General features: G+C 35.6%; 2 protein-coding genes across 2 annotated transcripts in view; one reads left to right on the top strand and one right to left on the bottom strand.

Annotated features, from left to right (window-relative positions):
• The window catches only part of LOC137251807 (uncharacterized), a 374,961-nt gene that overhangs the window by 280,665 nt on the left and 67,231 nt on the right, over nucleotides 1–27,065 (bottom strand). The window lies entirely within an intron of this gene.
• LOC137252943 (P protein-like) lies at nucleotides 24,711–26,936 on the top strand. The gene has a single exon (XM_067789108.1). The coding sequence runs from the start codon at nucleotides 24,711–24,713 to the stop codon at nucleotides 26,934–26,936; it is 2,226 nt and encodes a 741-aa protein (XP_067645209.1).

Here is a 27,065-nt window from a genome sequence, read left to right as displayed (position 1 = left end):
CTTAGTGTCACTAATATTCGTCACACTGCCCTCCACCTAAGTCTGATCGTCCCGCTCAGACAAATCTCTCGATCTAACTGCTGCTAGCCTCTCCAAATGAACCACCCTTCTATTCCGTGGTTTCCCAATTATTTGTATGCGGTAGATGACATCACTGATCCTCTTCACAACTCTGTACGGGCCTTCCCAACTGCACCGATATTTGGATGGAACACCTTTCCGCCGGTGAGGGTTGTATAGCAGTACCAAATCTCCCTCCAAAATACCTTCCGAATTAAAGTTCTTGTCGTGCCAGTGTTTTATCTTACTACTCATTACCCTGGGCCGTTCCCTCACACTCTGTTCTTTGGCCAATGAAGAACTACTTCGCAGAGCTTGATCTTGACTAATTGACTTTGTATTATCAGTATCGTCTTGACGTTTCACAACAGTAGTGCGCGCTGGCTTGAAACCACCCTTGCATTCTTTCTGGAAAATTCTTTAGTGCGTCGATTAGGGTTTGTCAATGCCAGTGTTTTTCTCGCAAGTACCTTCGATTTTGCTTTGTTTGGCCCATTCGTTCCATCAATCTTTACCTTTGACTTTCGTGGTCTTTGTCGACCCTTCTCCAGTACTCGATTACTGCTGAGCCCTTTTTCCAAACTGAAGTTAAGTGGCACATCCTGGTTCTCATAACGCATGATGTCATGGTCAACCAAGAAGTCCACTCCAAATATGACCTCATCAACGATCTCCGCCACAACGAATTTGTGTCGAACTCTGACCTTTCAAATTAAGACTTCACATACCTCTTCTCCTTGGACTTGGTTATACTCGCTAGTAACCGTACGCAACCTTGCTCAAGGTAATGGTTTTACTCTCTTGTTGACCAAGTCAGATCGAATTAAGGAATGATACGCGCCCGTATCTACAGAACACGCTCCTTGCCATCCGCATTTCCTTTGACGGTAAGACTGCTCGATTTCCTTCCAGTTTGCGAGATAGGTATCACACGACATTCAATAGCTGGGGCAAGTTCTCGATCTTTACATTTGACTCGCTCTTTCTTATCTCCTCCAGCTTTGCGTTTACGACCAGCCAAGTTGGAACTACCATGACCGGTGCTGCAATGACGAGCAATGTGACCTGGGTTACCGCACTTGAAACATTTGATTGCACCATTATTCTGCTGCTGCGTTCCTTTTTAAGCTTCTAAAATTGCGTCTACCCACTCTGTCCTTTCTACTTCCACACGGCGTACTTTGAAAACTGGCTAACACAAAAGCGACGCTGTTTCCTGAATCAGAGCATGTGATACCGTTTCTGCGAATGTTGGCTTTGGGTTTGCGTATGTAGCTCGCTTTCTTTCGGCGTCCCGTATGCCATTTATAAAGCTCTGAATCTTTATCCTTTCAGTGTATTCCACGGGTGCGTCCGCATTCGCTAGATGGGCCAGTCTTTCGACATTTCGTTTTTTCGAAATTTTCGATATCGAAAAAGTGGGTGGAGTTATCGTCCGATATCGTTCATTTTAAATAGCGATCTGAGATAAGTGGCCAGGAACTTACATACTTAAGATACCTCAAAATTTACTCAAGTTATCGTGTTTACTGACGGACATGGCTAAATTATTTTCTTTGTTCGCCCAGATCATTTTAATATATAGATGTCTATATCTATCTCGATTAATTTATGTCGTTACATGGTACTGTTATGCGAACAAAATTAATATACTCTGTGACCTCTGATCGGCTGAGTATAAAAATAGGTAGGTACTTTGCGTGGGGATGCAGAGTTTTACGTTTTCTGTGGTCTGCATGTAAGAACTATGACCACGAACCACTTATTTCAACAATATATGACGTAAGCGTAAGTATTTGATGAAATTTGAAGCTTCTAGCCATAAAAAAGGGGGCAGAAATGACAGCTTATATGGGTATATTTATATACCACCGATCTCTATAATTTTTTCAGACAACAATATATGCCATATACGTAAGCATTTGGTGAAATTTGAAGGTTCTAGCTTTCTTTCTTAGCTGTACAAGCGGTTGTGGGGGATATATGCTATATACGTGACCGATATCATCCATTTTTTCAGACAACAATGTGTACAATATATGAAAGCTTATGGTGAATTTTGAAGCTTCAATCTGATAAACTGAGGAACAAAAATCCTCTTTTTCTGAAAAATCGGTTGTATGGAGGAGATATGCTATAGTGATCCGATCCGGCCTGTTTCGACAAATGTCTAATCGGACACCTAAATACACCCGCTCAACAAATTTTATCGAGAAATCTCAAAAATTGAGGGACTTGTTTCCATACAAACTGACAGACGGACAGACCGACAAGACTCGAAATGTGGCTTTGTTATAGGCTTGTCATTGTCATCTTATTGTTTTCTTAACGGCTTGCTATCGAATGGTGATGTGTATCATCGATTCTATATTGAAGTTTTGAATGTATGTGTTTCATAACAAACCGGTGATTCGACGTTAAGAGATATAACATATTCTGATAACAAGTTGGTAACACCCCGATAACAAATATTTGAATCAATTCAATTCAAATCAATTCATTTCAATACAATTCGTTCAATTTAATTTGATTTTACTTTATTCAATTTCATTAATTTAATTTAATTAATTAAACTAATTTAAATTAATTTTATTTAATTTAGTTTAACTTAATTTTGTTTAATTTAATTTCGTTTCATTTAATCAATTTTTTTTTTTTGTTTTACTTTGCTTTATTTTGGTTACTTTTTTTACTTTATTTTATTTTATTTCACTTGTTTTGTTAAACTTTTATTTTTTTTATTTTATATCATGTATGCAATTCATTGCAATTTTGTCCCTAAATTAAAGAAAATCAAATTAAGGTGAATATAATTGATGAAAAAATCGCAAATCATTTCCGCTACTATTTTTTGCTCGTTGGTGTACATATGTGCTTATACCCTTGTTGGCAATCAACATAATTAAATGAAAATTGTTGCAAACTGAAAGTTACATTTAAACTTAACATACATACATACATACATAATTCATAGTAGATGCTTTAAACGCATAATTTAATTGCGTTGCAGTAAATGTATTTTAATTTGTCTGATTGAATTTAATTAAACTTTTTAAAAAAAAACTCAAAAGCAGTGGCTCGAGTCAGCTCCACTCATACTGGAATTTAATATATTTGTATTCATATTATTATTAAAGATAAAATTTACAGTTTAATGAATGAATGAATAAGTGAAAATCACTACCGTTAATGAACTTGTATGTATAAAAAGGATACAAAAAATTCAACCGGCCTTACATTCACTGATATTAGCACAGATATTCGTGATTTCTGAAACGATAAAAAGAGGATTTCTCTCCAATAATACTCACAGCCAAAAGGATAATATTCACATATATCAACATTAAAAGTATGTATTTTTTCATGCAATAGGTTGACTCTCGAGTTTGGGAATTAGAACTTGAATTTTACTGAAAGAAGAACTATATTTCCAAAACACCTCTAAATTCAAAAACATTTTTATATATTCGTATTTATATTTAAATTCGAAATCATAAGAGATGCAATAGAAGTAAGGATTGTTATCTTAGACCTAGTTTACATATAACGAGATTATCGAATTTTTTTTTTTTTTCATAGAGAAAGTTTCACCTCTAGAGTGTAATCTCTAATTGGAAGCATAGAGTAAAAGAGAAACGTAAAAATTTAACAGAAAATAATCTAGTTCCCAGGGATGGAACATATGGAAAGGGTAGATTATCTATTGAAGATTTATTGTAGATTAAGGCATGTGTAAACGTGATCTTAGTGTGTTGAAACATGAAGAACGATTGGTACTATTAAAGTGTGATTGTCATGTGCTTAGCACCTTTGATTGAGTCATGGGATGGACGACAAGGAAGAAGTCTTAAGGTTATACTAAATTTGTGAAGAATTTGAAGAGGAACACATCCTGACTACATGCCTAACCATTTCTGTCTTTTTATATAAAAGTTTAAATTAAAAATTGTATGTACAAGTTTATTTACAAAATTACAATAATTTGTTGACTGACAGTCAAGTTCATTATAATATAATGGCACTTCCATATTACTTTAACACACCTTTACACAACTTTTTTCTGTAAACCAGTCAAATTTGCTAAATTATTGACTTGTGTTTACTTTTTACTATAACCCATTTAGAACAAACATTCACATGACCGAACTCAATTAGCACTTGGCACAAAGAAAAATATCAAACTATACAAAATAAGAGCCCCCGTAGTATACATTGCCGTGGTCCTTAAAAGAAAATTAATAACTTTTTTCAATGTAACACTACGGTTAAAGAGAAGAGAATTTATACCTTTTGTTCTCGATTAGAGGCGGTTAAGGTGTGTAGCATAGCGATCAAAATTCAGACTAGCATATGAAGGCACGCTTTAACCGAATACAATCGGAACCAAAATTTGAACTTGATCCCTTGATTATAGTATTGTCAATCACCCAATCGAGGCCAAAATGTATATGTTCAATTTTTGAAAGTAGTTAATTTAATGTTTGTTTAGGGCCATCATAGTATACATAAATATATGTATGTTCATTAGAATGGGTCGATTTATTAACCGATATAGCGCCATCGATTTTTCGATAGGATTTGGGCTCAGGAAAAAAAGTTCCACTACGCATACCCAAACAAATAATTTTCGAGTCTGCGGAATTTAATTTTTTTAACTTTTTTTCGACTTTGATTTTTAAGGTTTTCTTTATATGCGCAACATATGGCAGTTAAACTCTTTGAATGGCTCTCCTGGAAAATTGTGTTTTTTGAGTTATGACGACGTTGCAGCAAATGAGCGATATTGTATATACGTAAATATGGTTCCCTATTTTCTAGTATAACACGAACGATTAAAAGTAGAGAAATGTTGTATCTAATACTGCATAAGTGTAACGTACTACTTTTTTAATGGGATTGCAAATTAAATACGTTGAAGCAATTTTATGATTTTTATATTCAGCGTGCTTTGCACAGAGAGTATATTAACTTTGAGTGGATAACGGTGGGTTGTACAGGTATAAACGAATCGATATAGATATAGGCTTCCATATATCAAAATCATCAGTATCGAAAAAAAAAATTTGATTGAGCCATGTCCGTCCGTCCGTTAATACGATAACATGAGTAAAGATAGATATCTTCGCCAAATTTGGTACACGAGCTTATCTGGACCCAGAACAGATTGGTATTGAAAATGAGCGAAATCGGATGATAACCACGCCCACTTTGTATATATATAACATTTTGGAAAACACAAAAAACCTGATTATTTAGTAAATAATTCACCTAGAATGTTAAAATTTGACGTGTGGACTGATATTGAGACTCTTGATAAAAATTTGAAAAATAAAATTTTAAAATGGGCGTGGTACCGCCCACTTGTAATAATATCAACTTTAGAAATATTGTTAATCATAAATCAAAAATCGTTAAACCTATCGTAACAAAATTAGGCAGAGAGGTTGCCTTTACTATAAGGAATGCTTTGAAGAGAAATTAACGAAATCGGTTAAGCACCACGCCCACTTTTATATAAAAGATTTTTAAAAGGGTCGTGGACGAATAAAATAAGCTATATCTTTGCAAAAAAGAGCTTTATATCAATGGTATTTCATTTGCCAAGTGAACTTATAACAATAAATAGGAAAAACTTCAAATTTAAAAAAATGGGCGTGGACCGCCCCGTTTTTGACTAAGAAATGTTCTATGTTTCGGAAGTTATAACTCGTAGAAAAATTTACATATCTTAACAAAATTGGGTACACAAATTTTCCGTATAGCAGGAAATATTTGTAGGAAAAATGGGCGGGATCGGTTAAAGACCACGGCAACTTAGATATAAAACATGTTTAAAAGGGTCGTAGACTAGAATAATAAGCTATAAATTAGCAAAAAATAGTTTTGAATCAATGATATTTCACTTATCAAGTTTAATTGTAAGAGGAAATGGGGAGACATTTTTCTTTTAAACGGGAGGTGCCACGTGTTATATAGAAAAGTAAGTTACACCCGAACTTAGACACCTTTACTTGTTATTGCATACAAATGTGCGCCTTATTAACCTACATATATATAGATATGTGTTACCCATAACGGTATTTATATATGTAATTTAAATTGACTAGATGCGCGCATGCCGAGGCTGCGGCGAATTTTGTTTTGCTATGTTAAACTTAATATTACGTATACGCCACGGGCGCTCGCCACGCATCTCATACGTATAAGTATTACACTATATTACAGATATATAGAAGATATATCCGAGTATTTATATTTTTGTATTCCTGGCATGCCCTCTATATTTAAATACACATGATTTTGTGCATAGGGGAATTCAAGTGTTACATGCAAAATATGTACATATTTTGCATGCTTGTGCGCACATTCAGGGAGATATTTCAAGGCATACCGATTTTTTTAGAAAAATTAAAGTTTGTGAAAGTATTTAAGTATGTAGATATGTATGTACATGTGTACGTACGTATGTGGTAATAGTGAAAAAAATATTTAAAAAACATGAAACCATGCTCTCAATAAAAGCATTTCAATTCGTTTTTGCTTCTATTCTTCTTACGTAGTTGAAGGAAATCATTAACATCAGTATAATGTAGTAGCTCTACATCCCATGAGGCCCTAATAAACTTCGCTAACAATGTCTTGCATGATTTTGTAGTATATTTTGCTCTTGGCAATTCATTGCCAATTTATGCGTGAGGCAATTATAGCTAATAAATTTTCGTTTTCAACATAGCCTTAATGTTATGCTGCTCACCTTATTGCGGTTACTTGGCTATTTGCGTGTACGTAAATATATATAACGCTGGCTCGGTTCACATATGAATTACTTTTACCTTTAGGATATGGTTACTTTTAGGACCAATAGATTGTTTCAAAACGCAGACAAATTTTCGAAACCAGTTCCTTTTTGAGTCGGTTACGTTTTCAATCAACCCATCCCCAATTCACTCCCCGCAAGATGCAAAGCAAAATCCGGAGATCAACCGTAGCGTATCTTTACGTCTTTTTGTATTGTTAATTTTCCGTAAGGGTGGATAATTGATGTATATTGGTACGATTTTTCATCAGCCCTTGTTTCGTTCTGATTTTGTGTTGTCGTTTGTCTTGTATTTATATAAACAGGACGGCAAATAAGAACAAGGTTCTGAGAAAACTATAGATTACACCGGGCGGTCAATAAAGACATCACATATACTGAATGTTTCAATAAAAATACGGAATCCGAACATCATACCAGAGTCCAACTTCGCGAATCACATGGTGGAAAATGAATGTTCCCCTGCAAACATACAAAAAAAAACAGCCAAAGTTCTTCACATACAAGCAAAAGGCCGACGACTGAACGTACTCCAAAACATGGAAATCTACAAACAGAAAATATTTGATGGTAGAATAATAAACGAATAGACAAACACATATTCTGGCAAAATATTTGAACATTTAAAACTTGTTTGCAAAAAACAAATTAATTACACCGGTACAACAGACAAACGCACAAAACAATAAACGCACCAAAGCAACAAACACGCAAAGAAAGTTAAGCGACTACACCTTTTCGAGTTTAGGTTTAGAAATTAAACTCAAGTTCAAAAAACTGCAGTTCGAGTTCAGAAAATTACAATTCAAGTTCAGAAAATTGAATTTCAAGTTAAGAAAATTACAATTCAAATTCAGAAAATTTTAAGTAGGGTCTTATTTTTCAAAAGTTATTTCCATTCATACTACACAATGTAATACTTATATGTTATTTGCGGAAGTGTTGATGCTTAGTTGAAAATGGTTCTTAGATACACTGCACCCCAAATTTCCTCCAAGGCGTGTACATCCCGAGCTAAGAAATCAAACGGAGGATAACTCTTTGCAATACGTGCAAGAGGGGCTCCGGCCATGAAAGTACTTCAGTCGACACCGCAGATTGGAAGCAGTGGAAGGGGGGACCTCCACAGAGTTGAGAGATGTATTTGGAGGAAGACTTGATCTGTGCAGACAGTACTTATACGTTACTTGCGGGATTGTGGACGCTCTGTTGGCTTCGTCATCACTGCTGTCATACTCAATGCAGATCAAAGCTTGTGACTGACGTTTTATGAGAGGAGGAGAGAGAAGAGAAGAAAGGGTTTTTTCTTCGCTATCTCCTTCATCAATTGATTTAACTGAGTTAAGAAGTCCAATGCTTTCTTTACAGGTAGTAGGCCTGCATATCCTTGTATCAAATTATAAGCGCTAACATTTACAATTTTACATACTTTTATTTCCATTGCATGAAAGAAACAATTCCTGACAAACTTTCTCAACTTAAATTGTAATTTTCTGAACATGAATTGCAATTTTCTGAACATGAAATGTAGTTTGCTTAACTTGAATTGTAAATTTCTGAATTTAAATAAAATTTCTGAATTTGAATTGTAAATTTCTGAATTTAAATTGGAATTTCTGAACTTGAATTGTAATTTTCTGAACTTTAATTGAAAACTCTGAACTTTAATTGTAAATTGCTGCACTGCAATTGTAAATTTCTGAATTTATATTGGAAATTCTGAACTTGAGTTGTAATATTCTGAACTTATACTGAAAAAGATGTAGGATCACTAATTTCTACCTGCCTCAGTCAGCCGCACAAATCGATCAGTAAAAACCACCCTCCGTTCTGAATAAACACACAGCACATACACATACACAAACATCCATTATGACAATAACTGATCATGTACCTACGAACAGAACGAAAATTGACACTGAGGATGGCACAACGCCGAAACCGGTTTGTCTCGAAACCAAATTTTACAAAGGATGACGAAAAATCGTTCTAAAACACATCAACTATTTTTACTTCGTTGTCTTAACTTATACCCTTACATTTATAAAAAAGAAACAAATTTAATACTTTATTTAGGAGTATTTGTTAAAAAAAAATTCTAATGTCATTCCGTAACATAAATATGTAATATTAAAACTTAAATAACGGAAATCGAGGATTTTATATTTCAAAAATAAATATGAATACACTTATTCAATGCAAAAACTTTAAAGAAAATTTGTCCTAAAAAAAGTTTGCCACCCTTCTGTAAAATGTCGATGCCGTCAGTTAGGTGCTTTTGCAATTTGTTGGTAAGAGGTTTTGCTAAAGCAGCCGTAATATGTGTATATATGTATTTCTAAAAAGTGCTTATGCTTGAGTTTTCATTTGTAATGCAAAATGGTCTTCTTTTGCCTCATTTAAAGGTGAGGCTATAAAACTGCGTTTAACGCAAATTTATTACAAATTTATTTTCGCACATGGGCAAACAAATTACTTGTGCCAAAATAAGAGCGCACAAAAACAGAAGCAGTACAAAGGTCCCAACACACAGTAAAACGCACGCTCTAACTAGGTTAGGTTGAACTGTCCTGAACGAGTCCATAGTGTTCACTGCTACAACAACAACAACAGCAGTCCATAGTATTACTAAAAGTTCGCTCAACGGCCAAACTGAGAAACTCTATCCAAAACCAAAACCGATGTTATGAAAAAACTTTCGGCAAAGACTAAAATCTTTCTAGATGCTATGCTACTTGTTTCCTCTAAAGCTGAAGTCTTAGCCTGGCGAGCACAGTACGTGGTCGATTGTTCCCTCCTGCAAACCGCACTTCCTACATCTGCTTACACTAACTAAATAAACATAAACTAGTCCAACCATCTTGTTTTTGAATATTCAGGCTTATTCTGAAGACGTAGCCACTTTCAGACTTGTTCGGCACCCGTTCGGTACCTTTTCGGAATTATACTTGTTCGTTTTGGTTTCCCATGAATATCTTCAGAATACTTTCGGATTAGTAAATGAATGGAAATGGTTTTGGCAGCAATTTGGAATTCTTCTTATACTTACCTTACATGCAAAGAAATATTTTATTTTGTTTCTTTACACACTCTTGGCCAAATAAGATTAGTATGTACACTCATGGACAAAATAATAGGTGTACATAGCTTTGGTTCTCTATCATTACAATGTTAAGCTGCCATATGCGGATGAAAACACCCCACTCACATTGAGTTATCACTAAGATAACGATACCAAACATTATTTTCGGTTGGTATCTGAGTGGTTCAGGAATGGAATCGTCACATGTATGAAATGGCCAGGTCAATACCCTGACCTCAACCCGATTGAGAACTTGTAAAGTGACTTTAGGAGAAGATTGGCGTCCTTTTCATTTACAACAAGCGAGTTATTTTGGCAGAAAACGAAGGATTGTAATAGGATAGCACTCCATTGGAAACATGCAAAAAATTATTTTAAGCGATGCCCAATAGAATAGGCAAAGTTATACTAAACGTGGAGGAGATACCGATGATTAAGAAAGCAGTGGAGTAAAGAATTATAATTCAATGGTGTTCTTTGATTTCTAAGAAAAGTTTCATACACCTATTATTTTGACCAACAAAATTTTTGATTAATATACAGTTTCCTTGTAAATGGATGAATTGTAATCATTTTCATATATTTAGTATAAGTTACTAAAGTTAATAATATTACCACACAAAATTTGTTTTCATTTGCAAAATATTGTAATGATAGAGAACCAAAGCTATGTACACCTATTATTTTGTCCATGAGTGTATATATTTATGTACATATATATGAGTAATTCATGTGTATGTTGGAAAATAAATATTAAAATAGAGGCTTTCAAAACTGTGGACATTTTTTTTCTTTAAAATATTTTCAACATACAACGTCGCAGCCCATGCAATCCGTTTTATGTAATTAAGAGGTTGTGGCTGATACAAAAGCCTGGGACTTTTTAATATGTAAACACTTTTGCTCTGGCAAACACGTCATTTACATATATTTTAAAGTCTCTGAGCATGCACGTGCAAGAAATTTATGGACTGCTGTTTTGATGGAAAAGTAGAACCAGAGCAAATACGAGAAAATGCGTGATTTTTATTACTCACACCCAGAGTATTTACAAAAACAAGCACGTGGTTAGGTAATTGGGTTTAAGTTGAAATGTGTCCACTTTTTGATTGGATTTATGTGAAATAATAATTACACAAGGAAAGAGAGAAAATAATAATATAATTAAATTAAAAGAAAAAAATTTAATTAAATTAAACAACATAAAATAAACATAATATAATGTAATTTAATTCATGTCCTTCTTTTTTATCAGATTTGTTTTTGGTTTTATTTTATTTTATGTTCTTTTATTTATTTTTATTTTTTATTTTTTTTATTGGATTTTTTTCTTTTATTTTAATTTTAAGAACATAAAATAAAATAAAACGAAATAAAATAAAATAAAATAAAATAAAATAAAATTAAATAAAATAAAATAAGATAAAATTAAATTAAATAAAATTAAATTAAAATAAACTTAATAAAGTACAATAACATAAAACAAAATATATCAAAAATAGAATAAAACAAAACCAAAAAATAAATAAAATCAAATAAGACAAAATCAAGCCAAATAAAATGAAAGGAAATGAAAAAATTATATAAAATTTTAATAAACTAAATTAAATTAAATACAATTTTATAAAATCGATTTTTAATCGACGAGCTTACCGTTTGTAATCGAAAGGATATCAACATGTTTTCAGCAACTTATAGATTTGTTACCAAAGTATTATTAAAATATATCTTATCGAAAAATTATCGGTTTCTTATCGGAGTGTTATCAATTTGTTATGGCATGTTATCGATTTCTTAATGTCTACTCATCGGTTTGTTATAAAGCACATACCTTCACACACATATAACCTTTCGCTAGCAAGCCGTTAAAAAACCAATATAACCAACATAAAATAACAAGCTGATAACAAATCGAAATCTCGAATCTTGGCCATATAGTTTGTTCCCGATAAGCCGACGAAGCTCTTATCAAAAAGACCGAAATTATTTGTTTCCGTAAAATTTACCTGTTGTTGTTTAACTTCAACTCCTGGGCGAATTTTATTTGACTTAAAAAAATAGCTTCACACATGCATGTTTACGCACCGAACTTCACGGGTACTTGGTACTCGCACCTTTTTTAATATATTGTGACGAATATTAGCAACACTAAGGGATACTATCATCTCTAAGCCGATACTAAGCAGTGACTTGTTTGTATATAAACAAATCAATCATTATGTCTACACATATGTACATGCCAGCAGCGGAGAGATGCTCACAAAAGTATGCAATCATCAACAAAGTATTTCTCACACATACACATGCATATATGTGCGATGCTCACAAAAGTAAGTAATCATTTGTGCAAGTATCAGTCACATATACACGCGCATATGAGAAGCTATAAACATGTATCTGTAGTTTATAGCTGGTGAGTTTATAGCTGGTAAACAAGTAGTAAATTCTAGAAATTGAAACGCCTAGAAATATGCCAGCGAACAAACCGGGAGTATAAAAGCAGCACCAGCTGAGCCACGACCAATCAGTTTGATTTAAGCAAGCAACCAGTTGCGAAGTATAAGTGTTATTGTGAAGTACTTTCAAGTAGTCTAATAAAGACCATTTTTGCATTATTCAATATTGGAGTTATTTATTCAACAGTTTAGTGGTCCGAACGTTAGCAGAAGATTTGGAATAAGCGGGATTTCCCTAAATTCGTTACAATATATTTTTTTTAATAATTTTCACTTACTCAATAATCGTTACACAATATTCATTCCCACTCCCGCCATTTTTATCTCAAGTTCATATACATATATAATGTAATTTTATTCGGACAATAATTATTTTTTTGTGTACCGTCCACTTTCTCCCTGAACTATTTTCTTTTCTTCGTTTGTTTCTTTCTTTTTGTTAGTGTTTTTTCTTTTTTGGAAGAAAACAGGAGCATTTGTTCTAACACACTTGTAAAAACCACAATATACATGTCCACCTTCCTTTTCTTTTCTTTATTTTTGTTTTTGTTTTCTTTTTTGAATCACTTCCTTTTTTAATCATTTCTTTTTTTTTTTTCTTATAAACTAATATATTTCCATATTTCACTTTCACTCGCAATGATTTTCACTTTTGTACTTTATTCTTGCAAACCGGGACTAAAGGTGCCGTGAGGTGCGACTACATAATAGTACCAATAATCACACAGCAACTCAAGGCAAACACGTCAGCTACATATACGTATGTATATTTCAGTCTCTGAGCATATACACAATTGAGCATGCACGTGCAAGAGTTGTTTACACTGCTCTTTTGTTGGAAATAAAAAGCCAGAGCAAACATGAGCAAATGCATGATTTTTGTTACTCATACCCAAAGTGTTTACAAAAACAAAGCACTTGGCTAGGTAATTAGGTTTAAGTAGAAATTTGTTTCTTTTTAGGGTTTTGTTGGTTGTAAAATATAAATAAAACAGAATAACAAGAATAAATTAAATTAAATAATATAAAATTAAATAAAATATAAAAAAAAATTAAATAAAATAAAATAAAATTTTATAACATTTGAATAAATAAAATTTTTTGTACCTGCTCTTTGAACGGATGTGCTCATGGTAAGGGGGAATGCAGAATGTAAGTGTAAGTGTTGGCGTAGTCTACGAAATTGGTATGACTATGTACGTGATAGAACTGATATGAGCGAAATCAGGCAGCAAAGTAAGGCAAGACAAGACGTGCTATCAATTTACTATCGAAGTATTAAAGGTTTATTATAGACGAGTTATCAGTTTGTAATCGACGAATTATGGGCGTGTTATACATTTCTTATCGACAAGTTATAGGTTTGCTATAAGTGTGTTATCGCAATGCATAGACTACGATTGTTATTGCTACCGATTACAAGGGATTTATTTTTTTTTTTTTTTTTTATTAAAAAGTTATGAAAAGCTTTCGATTTGTAATCGAAAAACTTCAATTTTTTATCGATTTCTTATCAAAAATTACCGATATGATAACAAACATAAATCGATTTTTATTACATAATATATCAACTATTTATCGAAATGGTATCCATTGTTATCATCAAGTTATTCATTTTTCATTTATTGAAGAGTTATCGCTTTATAACTAAAAACTTATCAATCTGATATCGAAAATTTATCAATTTCTTATCGTTACCTTTTTGTTATCTGCATGCTATAGATTTTTTATTGAACCTTTGCCGATAAAACTGCAATACAAACTCGATAAAATATTTCGCAACTAAATAAGCCCCACCCAAACATAATAGAAAGTTATCCAGCTAGCTCTGTCAAACTCAAGGTGGGATGGTATATCTTGAAACGGAAAGTTTAAGAGAAGCACTATGCTTTGCGTTAAAACAAAACCTAAACAAGTAAGCACGGGACTGTTTTCGGCTGTGCTATATACGAAAGCATATGGTAAAATTTGAAGCTTAAATCTGATAAATTGAGGAAGATATGACAAAAATCCTTTCTTTCTGAAAAACTGGTTATATGTCTATTATAATCTCACGGTTTTATAATAATAATTTATTTGAAATTATATTAAGCGATACAGAAAACAGTTTAAATTATGGTAAGAAAAATCTTCGACTGAAAAAATATGACAAAACATTTTTTTCTTCATAAACTTGAATTAAATAGATTGCTACAATTTCAGCACTCCTTCTCAATCATGTAATCCTAGCCTACAACATATATTATTAAATCTACTTGTATTTAAAGCTTTTGTAAATAAATCTGCTAACTGGTCTTCGGTATTGATTGCAGTCAGTTTTATCATACCGTTTGCAATCATGTCTCGTAGAAAATGATGTTTTATGTCAATATGTTTTGTGCGTTTAATTTCAAAAGTGTTTGCCATTCCAATGCATCCACTATTATCTTCAAATATTTCTATTGCTTGATCTGTGATTTGTTTTAGGTCAATCAATAAACCATGTAACCATACTGCTTCAGTTACTGCCGCACTCAATGCTATGTATTCTGATTCGCTAGAAGAAAGCGCAACGGTCGGTTGTTTCTTACTTGACCAAGAACCCGTACGTCCATATACTTGAAATACGAAACCGCTCACTGATTTCCGATCAGTTACATCACTTCCCCAATCTGCATCAGCGAAGCCAATAAGAGGCTTGTTAAGAGTTTCCTTGAATATCAACTTCTTTCCTTTGGTGCCTTTGAGATACCTCAAAACTCTCTTTAGGAATTGCCAATGCTCTTCACTTGCATTCTGCTGATATCTCATCATGTAGCGAATTGAAAACCAAATATCAGGTGTTACGCAAAGCAAAATGTACATTAGGCTCCCTAGCAATTCTCTATATGCCTTGTCACAACTGGATTTTTCTTTACTTTGCAATAGTTGTAATCCTTTTTCCATAGGACTTCGCACATTATTACAGTCTTCCATTCCAAATTTTCTCAATACTTTATCAATACTAGCTTCTTGTAATAAAGTAATATGATCACCAAAATTCTCAATTTTAATTCCCAGAAAATATTTCAATTCACCACAATCTGAAATTTCAAATTTTTCATTCAAAGCCTTTTTCAACCAGTTAATAGAAGCAATCGGCTTACCAGCAATAAGGTCATCGACATACATTGTTACAATTAAGAAATCCCCATTAGAATATTTAGTGTATAAACAATAATCATGATTTGATCTTTTGAATCCTATACTTAACAAATGTTTATTGAATTTTTGGTTCCAGCATCGTGCTGCTTGTTTTAATCCATACAAAGATTTAAGTAGTTTGCACACTTTGTCTGGTTCTGCTTTAATGCCTTCTAGAATAGTCATATAAATATCTTCTTGCAATTCACCATGTAAAAATGCTTTTTATACTCAGTTGAGCAGAGCTCACAGAGTATATTAAGTTTGATTGGATAACGGTTGGTTGTACATATATAAAGGAATCGAGATAGATATAGACTTCCATATATCAAAATAATCAGGATCAAAAAAAAATTTGATTGAGACATGTCCGTCCGTCCGTCCGTCCGTCCGTCCGTTAACACGATAACTTGAGTAAATTTTGAGGTATCTTGATGAAATTTGGTATGTGGGTTCCTGAGCACTCATCTCAGATCGCTATTTAAAATGAACGATATCGGACTATAACCACGCCCACTTTTTCGATATCGAAAATTTCGAAAAACCGAAAAAGTGCGATAATTCATTACCAAATACAGATAGAGTGACGAAACTTGGCAAATGAGTTTAATTTATGACGCAGAATAGAACATTAGTAAAATTTTGGACAAAGGGCGTGGCACCGCCCACTTTTAAAAGAAGGTAATTTAAAAGTTTTGCAAGCTGTAATTTGGCAGTCGTTGAAGATATCATGATGAAATTTGGCAGGAACGTTACTCCTATTACTATATGTACGCTTAATAAAAATTAGCAAAATCGGAGAAAGACCACGCCCACTTTTTAAAAAAAAATTTTTTAAAGAAAAATTTTAACAAAAAATTTAATATCTTTACAGTATATAAGTAAATTATGTCAACACTCAACTCCAGTAATGATATGATGCAACAAAATACAAAAATAAAAGAAAATTTCAAAATGGGCGTGGTTCCGCCCTTTTTCATTTAATTTGTCTAGGATACTTTTAACGCCATAATTCGAACAAAAATGAACCAATCTTTTTGAAATTTGGTAGGGGCATAGATTTTATGATGTTAACTATTTTCTGTGAAAACGGGCGAAATCGGTTTATGCCACGCCTAGTTTATATACACAGTCGTTCGTCTGTCCTTCCGCATGGCCGTTAACACGATAACTTGAGCAAAAATCGACATATCTTTAATGAACTTAGTTCACGTACTTGATTGAACTCACTTTATCTTAGTATGAAAAATGAACGAAATCCGAAAATGACCACGCCCACTTTTTCGATATCGAAAATTACGAAAAATGAAAAAATGCCATAATTCTATACCAAATACGAAAAAAGGGATGAAACATGGTGAGGTAATTGGATTGGTTTATTGACGCGAAATATAACTTTAGAAAAAACTTTATAAAATGGTTGCGACACCTACCATATTAAGTAGAAGAAAATGAAAAAGTTCTGCAGGGCGAAATAAAAAACCCTTAAAATCTTGACAGGTATTACATATATAAATAAATTAGCGGTATCCAACAGATGATGTTCTGGGTCACCCTGGTCCACATTTTGGTCGATATCTGGAAAACGCCTTCACATATACAACTACCACCACTCCCTTTTAAAACTCTCATTAATACCTTTAATTTGATACCCATATCGTACAAACACATTCTAGAGTCACCACGTATAGAACTAAGCCCCATGCCCTTTTAAAGTACTCATTAACACCTTTCATTTGATACCCATATCGTACAAACATATTCTAAAGTCACCCCTGGTCCACCTTTATGGCGATATCTCGAAAAGGCGAACACCTATAGAACGAAGGCCCACTCCCTTTTAAAAATACTCATTAACACCTTTCATTTGATACCCATATCGTACAAACAAAGTCTAGAGTCACCCCTGGTCCACCTTTATTGCGATACCTCGAAAAGGCGTCCACCTATAGAACTAAGGCCCCCTCCCTTTTAAAATACTCATTAACACCTTTCGTTTGATGCCCATATTGTAGAAACAAATTCTAGGGTCACCCCTGGTCCACCTTTATGGCGATGTCTCGAAACGGCGTCCACCTATGGAACTAAGGATTACTCCCTTTTAAAATACTCATTAACACCTTTCTTTTGATACCCATATTGTACAAACAAATTCTAGGGTCACCCCTGGTCCACCTTTATGCCGATATCTCGAAACGGTGTCCACCTATGGAACTAAGGATTACTCCCTTTTAAAATACTCATTAACACCTTTCTTTTGATACACATATTGCATAAACAAATTCTAGGGTCACCCCTGGTCCACCTTTATGGCGATATCTCGAAAATGCGACCACCTATACAACAACCACCACTCCCTTTTAAAACCCTAATTAATACCTTTAATTTGATACCCATACCATACAAACACATTCTAGAGTCACCCCTGGTCCACCTTTATGGCGATATTTCGAAACGGCGTCCACCTATAGAACTAAGGCCCACTCCCTTTTAAAATACTCATTAACACCTTTCGTTTGATGCCCATATTGTAGAAACAAATTCTAGGGTCACCCCTGGTCCACCTTTATGGCGATGTCTCGAAACGGCGTCCACCTATGGAACTAAGGATTACTCCCTTTTAAAATACTCATTAACACCTTTCTTTTGATACCCATATTGTACAAACAAATTCTAGGGTCACCCCTGGTCCACCTTTATGCCGATATCTCAAAACGGTGTCCACCTATGGAACTAAGGATTACTCGCTTTTAAAATAATCATTAACACCTTTCATTTGATACCCATATCGTACAAACATATTCTAAAGTCACCCCTGGTTCACCTTTATGGCGATATCTCGAAAAGGCGAACACCTATAGAACGAAGGCCCACTCCCTTTTAAAAATACTCATTAACACCTTTCATTTGATACCCATATCGTACAAACAAAGTCTAGAGTCACCCCTGGTCCACCTTTATTGCGATACCTCGAAAAGGCGTCCACCTATAGAACTAAGGCCCCTCCCTTTTAAAATACTCATTAACACCTTTCGTTTGATACCGATCTTGCACAAACGAATTATAGAGTCACCCCTGGTCCACCTTTATGGCGGTATCTCGAAACGGCGTCCACCTATGGAACTAAGGATTACTCCCTTTTAAAATACTCATTAACACCTTTCTTTTGATACCCATATTGTACAAACAAATTCTAGGGTCACCCCTGGTCCACCTTTATGCCGATATCTCGAAAATGCGACCACCTATACAACAACCACCACTCCCTTTTAAAACCCTAATTAATACCTTTAATTTGATACCCATATCATACAAACACATTCAAGAGTCACCCCTGGTCCACCTTTATGGCGATATTTCGAAACGGCGTCCACCTATAGAACTAAGGCCCACTCCATTTCAAAATACTCATTAACACCATTCGTTTGATGCCCATATTGTACAGACAAATTCTAGGGTCACCCCTGGTCCACCTTTATGGCGATATCTCGAAACGGCGTCCACCTATGGAACTAAGGATTACTCCCTTTTAAAATACTCATTAACACCTTTCTTTTGATACCCATATTGTACAAACAAATTCTAGGGTCACCCCTGGTCCACCTTTATGGCGATATCTCGAAACGGCGTCCACCTATGGAACTAAGGATTACTCCCTTTTAAAATACTCATTAACACCTTTCATTTGATACCCATATCGTACAAAGGCATTCTAGAGTCAACCCTGATCCACCTTTATGGCTATATCCCAAAATGGCGCCCACCTATAGAACTATGGTCCACTCCCTCACAAAATACTCTTTAATGACTTTCATTTGATAGACATGTCATACAAACACATTCCAGGGTTTCCCTCTGTTCATTTTCCTACATGGTTATTTTCCCTTATGTTGTCACCATAGCTCTCAACTGAGTATGTAATGTTCGGTTACACCCGAACTTAACCTTCCTTACTTGTTTTACATCTAGTTGGTGAAACAACAAATGTTCATGTACACCAACTGCTAGCACAACTCTAATTGTTGTAAGTTTGGCTACTGGAGCATATGTTTCATTGTAATCAATTCCTTCCTTTTGCAAGAAACCTTTCGCTACGAGACGAGCCTTATAACGAGTTGGATTGCCATTCCCATCTTCTTTTACTCTGAAAATCCATTTACTTTTAAGCGGCTTAACATCCTTCGAAAGAGATACTATGTCCCAGACATTATTTTTGTACATAGATTCCAATTCCTCATCAATAGCTTTCATCCAACAACTCACATCACTTCTACTTTCAATTTCTCTATATGTTTCAGGATAATCTGTAGGAGTATAGGCAGCCGAAGTAGCTCTATACCCAATAAAATAATCAAACAGCTTTCGTGAAGTTCGGCGCTCTCGTTCACTATGCCTAATAGTATGCTCATTTGGAACATCGTTATTCTCTTAAGGAATTTCTTCATCATCATTCTCATTTACAACGTCATTAAATGTATTTGTTTCATTTTCCTGCTCTAGTTCTTGCCGCTGTGGCTTTCGTTGTTGTTGTTGTTGCTGTATCATCTCTTCTCTGGAAAATTCTCTGCGTAGTGGAACACAATCAGAAACACCATCTGCCACGAGAACCTCATCATCTTTTTCCCCTTCTTGCTCGTGGTAGCGTTTAATACGTACTTCTTTATTACCAGCTTTGTTAAATACTTCCTCTTTAAACAGGAAAACTTATTCATCGAATACGACATCTCGTGCAATTAATATCTTCTGACTTTGTATGTCCCACAGTTTATACCCATTAGCAACATAACCAATCATTAAGATCTTACAGCTCTTCGAATCTAACTTCTTCCTCTTCTGATTGGGTATCCATGGGAATGCCTTACAACGAAACATACGCAATTTACTTACATCTGGCTTTACACCATACCACATCTCAGCTGGTGTAATGAAACCATCCAATGACGATGTTGGACTACGATTTATGATATATACACCTGTATATACCGCTTCACACCACATTCGCTTTGGCACGTTAGATTCAATCAAAATTGATCTAACTTTTTCCAACAAAGTCCTATTAAATCGCTCGGCAACTCCATTTAGCTGAGGTGAATAGGCAACCATTGATTCCATTTGAATCCCCTTCTTTTTGTACCAACCTTGTCGCTCATTGGAAAAGTATTCCCTACCTTGATCAAAAATTAATTTCGATATAGAAGTTCCAAATTTAGCAGTTACCACAGCTTCATATTGCTTCAACATTTCAAAAACATCGGACTTCTCTTTAATATTATAGACGAATGCAAAATGCGTATAATCGTCTATAAACGAAACATAGTACTTTGATCCATCCCATGCAACAGGATCAAATGGTCCACATACGTCAGAGTGGATCCTTTCAAGTGGCCGTTTAGCTCGAACACGATGTCTATTGAAAGATTATCGAGAATGTTTAGCTTCAACACAAACATCGCAAAAATTTAATTTTTCTCTATTTACTTCTAACCCGTTTACCATTTGCTTGGTAATTAAATCATCAAATGCTTGTTGGCCAATGTGACCAAATCGCTTATGCCAAAGTTTATCCTTATCCTGATTAAACATTAATGTTGTCGACCGTTCATCGTCACAAGAAGTAGAAGACGGCTCAACTTCTGTTTCAATTTCATACAACCCATTCCGTAAATGTGCAGTTGCTAAGAGTTGTCCATTCTTTATAATATTTGCTTTGCTTTTGCAAAATACCACATCAACAACGGCGTTTGTAAGTTTTCGAACTGACAACAAATTGGACATCTGCATAATAAACTCTACTCCTTTATTACTCAACCGACTGATTTGCCTTGAATATCTAGCAATTAGAGGCTGATTATCCTTAGCTATGTACATCAATGAGAACATGGTTATCCAATTTAATTAGATTTTTATAATACCATTTCTCATTAGCCATATCGTCACTCGCTCCAGAGTCAAGTTTAAATTTAAGGTTTGAACCATATGCTTTCTTCGAATCGTTTCCACGACCAGCAACAAAACAAATACTATTCGCTTTTTTATTATTTACTACACTTCCAGCTTCTACTTGCCAACAATCTTTTTCACGTATTTCTTACTACTGAATGCTGTCTTCTCAGAATAATCCTTTTGATGGCGATCAGATAACTTGATCTCTTCTGCCAACAATCTTTCTTTTACAACACTAACCGTCAACTTAGTATCACATAAGTTATGCAAAGCAGTTACAACGGATTTTTCCGGTAACGTTAAAAATATCTGCGCCAACAGATCTTCTTCATTGATTGTAGTACCCGCCATCTTCAGCTGTCTTACCAAATTTTCAAAAATATTCAAATGACTGATCACAGAATCGTCTTCCCTCATGCGGAGCGTTGCTAGCTGCTTCCGCACCAACAGCTGGCTCACAATTGATTTTCGTGCAAAACTAATTTGGAGATTATCCCACATTTCTTTAGTCGTTGTCTTTTCGCGAACATAGCCCAAACAATTGTTATGAATAAATCCAACTCACAAGTCTTTGGCCTTCTTGTCCTTCTTTAAAAATTCTGCATTCGCCGCTTTTTCATTTGGAGGAGAGCCCGTTAAGACTTCGCCCAAACCAAGAGCATCAAAATGCATTTCGACGCGGTTTCGCCAGTCGTCGAAACCAGTACCATTAAACTGAAGTATCCCGTGATCTTTTAGTTCGCCCATAACCTATTATAATCTCACGGTTTTATAATAATAATTTATTTGAAATTATATTAAGCGATACAGAAAACAGTTTAAATTATGGTAAGAAAAATCTTCGACTGAAAAAATATTTTTTTCTTCATAAACTTGAATTACATAGATTGCTACAATTTCAACAATGTCTAATCGGACACTTAAACATACCCACTCGTCAAATTTTATCAAGATATCTCAAAAATGAGGGACTAGTTTGCGTTCAACTAGACAGACGGATACGACTAAATGAACTCAGCTTATCATCCTGATCATTTCAGTATACTTATTGGTGGGTCTATCTATTCTCCTTTAAGACTTACAATTTGAGGAATTTGCTTCAAACAAGGCTATCTATGTAGTAAAAGCTTGTATAGCAGTGATCGCCAAAAATTCAAATATAAGTGTATTAGTGAGAGCGAGAGCATGAGCATCCAAGTTGCGTTTCCCCATCGCTATATTTCTCACAGAGAATCTTAACATTTTTGCGATGCGTAGATAAAAGTAAACGAACTACGTGATGGAACGGAAGGTGAATAAAAACGAAGAAATGGAGTTGAGAAAAGTAGGGAGCAGAGAGCTCTCTCACAGTACAGCGCAGCACTAACATGCCAACCTAATAAAACCGCACTGCGTTTTTTTAGCGTACGCAAACAACCGGCGTTTTTTTGCCCTAACCGAAATAAGTATGCGTTGCGATAATGTAAAACACATATGCAAACGTCAAATCTAAATGTCACGCAGAACGAAAATTTGAAATCGCGTTAGGTTTTCACGCAGCAAATTCAATTTCGGTTGCTCTCATACAAGTTGCATGTGCATGAGACATTTTTGACAGAAAATGACTTGCGCAGTTTAAATTGGGTTGGCTAGTAAGATTTGTCCAACGCTTGGGAGCAATAGTCGACCCAACATATCCAGAGAGTGAGCGCTTGGAATGGGCCCGTAAGGCTGTAGAACAGATGTCGGCAAAATGAAAAAGCAGCTTTGTTAGAGAGAGTGCAATGGTCCCGAAAATTACTTGATGAATCGTTTCGTGTTGTTCATTCGCTCATTAGCAAGCAACAAACGAAAATCATTTGTGTTCAATGGTCGGCGTGAATTGAGTGGGTATAATTGTATCATTGTTTGCCGACCATTGCTGTAGAAGTAAGTCGAAGGCAGTTCAAGAGTTTTGCTGCGAGAACCCTCGGTACTTCGGGTGGCAATATGAAGCTGCAATGTTCGGCTGTAGAAGAAAAACCTGCATCAAGAAGCACACAGTTCCTATCGCGCGATGTAGGCCACCCGCATAAGCAAGGTAAGTCTGTCTAAATTTGTAAGACATATGGACCCCAAAAGCGAAATCGGCGAAAGGCCAACAACGGACGTGGAAAAGAAGGTGGGTGATAAGTGAAAGAGAGCTAAGCCTAAAAATCCGACACTAAGACTCTGGCTGTTTTCGCTAGAATGAGTGATGTGGCGAATCAGTCATTAAGTGTGGAGCAATCGTTGCAATCCTTTCGGACAAATATCTACTGAAAGGTGGAGATGTATAGAAAGGGAGCTTATATGCTTAATATTCAATATGATGCAGATTGAATCAAGTAAGCCGCTACAAACCTTTGATTCAGCGGGGTAGTACAATTATGTAAAGATAATAGTTAGCGACAATATCGCGAGCTTGAGGTTGCTATAGGAAGTAGGTATAAACCGCACGGGCACGTGGATTAAGGTTATGGATAGAGCGCAGATCGCCACGATGACAAAAGTCAAAGTATGTACCATGCATAATGAAGCTGGAGGATACGCTGCGCCTTTTTATTGAAGAGCTCTCCAGAAGTATTCCAAGGTTATGCCTGAAATAGATGTGCAGAAGCTCTGCGCAGAGAGATTGTAAATGCGCAACGCAAAATACATGTGGCACTGCATGCCATGATCTTGAAAAGTATCATATAAAATTGTTTATAAATAACTGTATAGTGCTGCCAGATTGATATAACGGCACATATGTCTCCAAAACAAAAAAGTAACAGAAAAACTATCACCACTGCATGCAGAACGTCTGCACAGCTTTTTCAGGCTTTAACGTATGCCGTATTTTTATTAGGAAGACTTGGAAGACGCTCCGTGTTCAGATCTTGAAGCGTACAGAAATCGTCGCTACCTAACATATGTCGTACGCATCTAAGACGGCTTGTTTCGTGTACATAACGCCTTAGTTGTACATAACAAATTTTTTAAATTTTTCCTGCTGAAAACACTTCCAAAAATCTCCAAAATCAACAAAAATTGTGTCAACCACAATTTTCAATTTTTTATTTTTTATTTAACTATAAACGAGAAAATGTCTCAGAGTACAGCAATTTCCGATATAATTTTTAAACCAGATGCAGCAAATAAAAATGAAGCGCAACGCAGAGTTCACAGTCGCAGCCGTCTGCATGGTGGTATGGCTGATAAAGCTGACGATGATGATAAGGTCGATATGGATGACATGAATTTGGATGATGCTGATGCTGATGCAGAAGATGAAGTTCCAGTCAAAGATAAAAAGAAAGAAAGAACTTTGCGACTAAATTTACCTGAAAAAGTACCAGAAGAACCAGCAGAGCCCGAGATCGCAAGTAAATGGCATCAAATAGGACATTATGCAAAAATCGGATTTTTATGCGTTATATGGTTTATAACGGTGTTTTGGTTAGCACTGATGCCAATCGAAAAAGCCAATGGGCGGCTAACAACAATTTTCCCTGACAAAACAAGAATGATTACAATCAAAGCCGATTTAGTTAAATGGGATGCCCTGGGATTTCGGGTATATGGACCACTGCTTGTGAGTGGCGCGCAAGCAGCTTCTACTGCACCTGGAGAAAATCGACACTTGGCTGCATATTTGGTTAAGGTGCATACCAAAGCGGCTGAAGAAAAGGGCGACATTGTTTCCAATAAGCAATTTTTCCGACTCTCCAATGAAGATAATTTAGATCATGCGCCAGCTGTCCAAAATCTTGGACATTTTCAATTACAAAATTTCAGCAAATCAGATATTAGCGCCGAAGTACAGTTGCGACTGCACATGCACACAAATGTGAAGAGTGAAGTAACAATCAAATATTATTTTGAACGCTCGCTAGATCGTATTTACGGGCTGGCGCTCGGCGGGTGCGTACTCTTGTTTCTCTACATAGCGATAGTTTGGGAGTTAGTCAATCGCACTTTCGTATCAATGATCGCTGCTACGCTCGCAATTGCGGTATTGGGTTTTATGCGTTCATGGCCTGAATTAACTAAGATCGTGCGATGGATGGATACCGAAACGTTACTGCTACTTTTCGGCATGATGATACTCGTGGGAATACTCGCCGAATCGGGTATTTTCGATTATTTTGCTGTTTACGCTTATAAAATGTCGAAAGGTCATATTTGGCCTATGGTGAATACGTTGTGCTTCTTTACAGCTACTGTGTCCGCATTTGTAGATAGCGTCACCATGATGCTGCTCATAACACCCATTGTGGTGCGTTTGTGTGAAGTGATGCAGGCAGATCCGGTTTTGGTGCTAATGTTTCTTGTAATATATGCAAATGTCGGTGCCGCTTCTACACCGGTGGGTGATCCGCCCAATATTATTATAACAACAAATAGTTTCATATCAAAACACGATGTGCATTTTGGCAGTTTCATGCTGCATACGCTGCCTTGCGTGCTTTTGGTGCTGCTGCAGACATACATACAAATACGTTTGACATTTCGCAAGCTAGTGCGTGTGCCCTATAAGCCGGATACGCAAAGTGAGTTACGTCAGGGCGTGCATGCATGGGATCGCGCTGCTGCGGGCATACAACCTTTGTCCAAAGATACAACTGAGCTACGTAAAGTGCTGCTGCAGAAGGCTGAACGTGTGCGTAAACACATAAGTAAGATTGGTGCACGTCGTCCACCTACAGCCAATTATGAAGAGACCCTAGCCGAACTACGTTCCAATTACGGCATACGCAATAAAACTTTACTCATCAAATCAGCAATTGCATTTGCTTTGGTGATGTCGCTATTTTTTCTGCACTCTATTCACGGTCTACATCAGCTGTCATTGGGTGAAGCAGCGCTCACCGGTGCTGTGCTGCTGCTTATCATAGCCGATGTACGTGATATGGAAGCAGTTTTGGGACGCGTTGAATGGTCTACGCTCATCTTCTTTGGCTCTCTATTTGTGCTAATGGAAGCTCTTACTGAGATTGGTGTGATTGCTGTGCTGGGTAATATGGTGCGTGGTATTGTGCATTCGGTAAGTCAGGAGCTACGTTTATTTGTCGCTTTGGAACTTTTACTTTTCGTTTCGGCTTTGGCTTCGGCGTTTTTGGATAACATCCCTGTCACGACAATGATGATACGGATTGTAATTTCTTTATCGCAGAATAAGGAACTTCACTTGCCGCTGCATCCGATGGTGTGGGCTTTGGCGTTGGGCGCCTGCTTTGGTGGTAATGGCACTCTGATAGGCGCTTCAGCGAATGTGGTGACAGCTGGTGTGGCAGAGCAGCATGGTTATGCTTTTACATTTAAACGTTTCTTCATTGTCGGGTTTCCTATAATGATTGGCAATGTTGTAATTACGTCGATATATTTGTATGTATGTCATGTGGCTTTCGAGTGGCATGACCCGCCACTTCAATGAATGCATTCGCAAAAATTATTTAACAATTTTATATTAGTTACTTAGTTTAGTTAGTGTTCTGTATAAACTTTTCACATTTTTATTTTACCATTTTTAAATAAGATAATGCTAAGCTACGAAGCACAAAAA

The sequence above is a fragment of the Eurosta solidaginis genome, chromosome 5 (assembly GCF_040869045.1).
Source record: "Eurosta solidaginis isolate ZX-2024a chromosome 5, ASM4086904v1, whole genome shotgun sequence".
Classification (NCBI taxonomy): Eukaryota; Metazoa; Arthropoda; class Insecta; order Diptera; family Tephritidae; genus Eurosta; species Eurosta solidaginis.
Note: the sequence above shows the minus strand (reverse complement) of the source record. Positions and strands in the feature narration are given on the sequence as shown.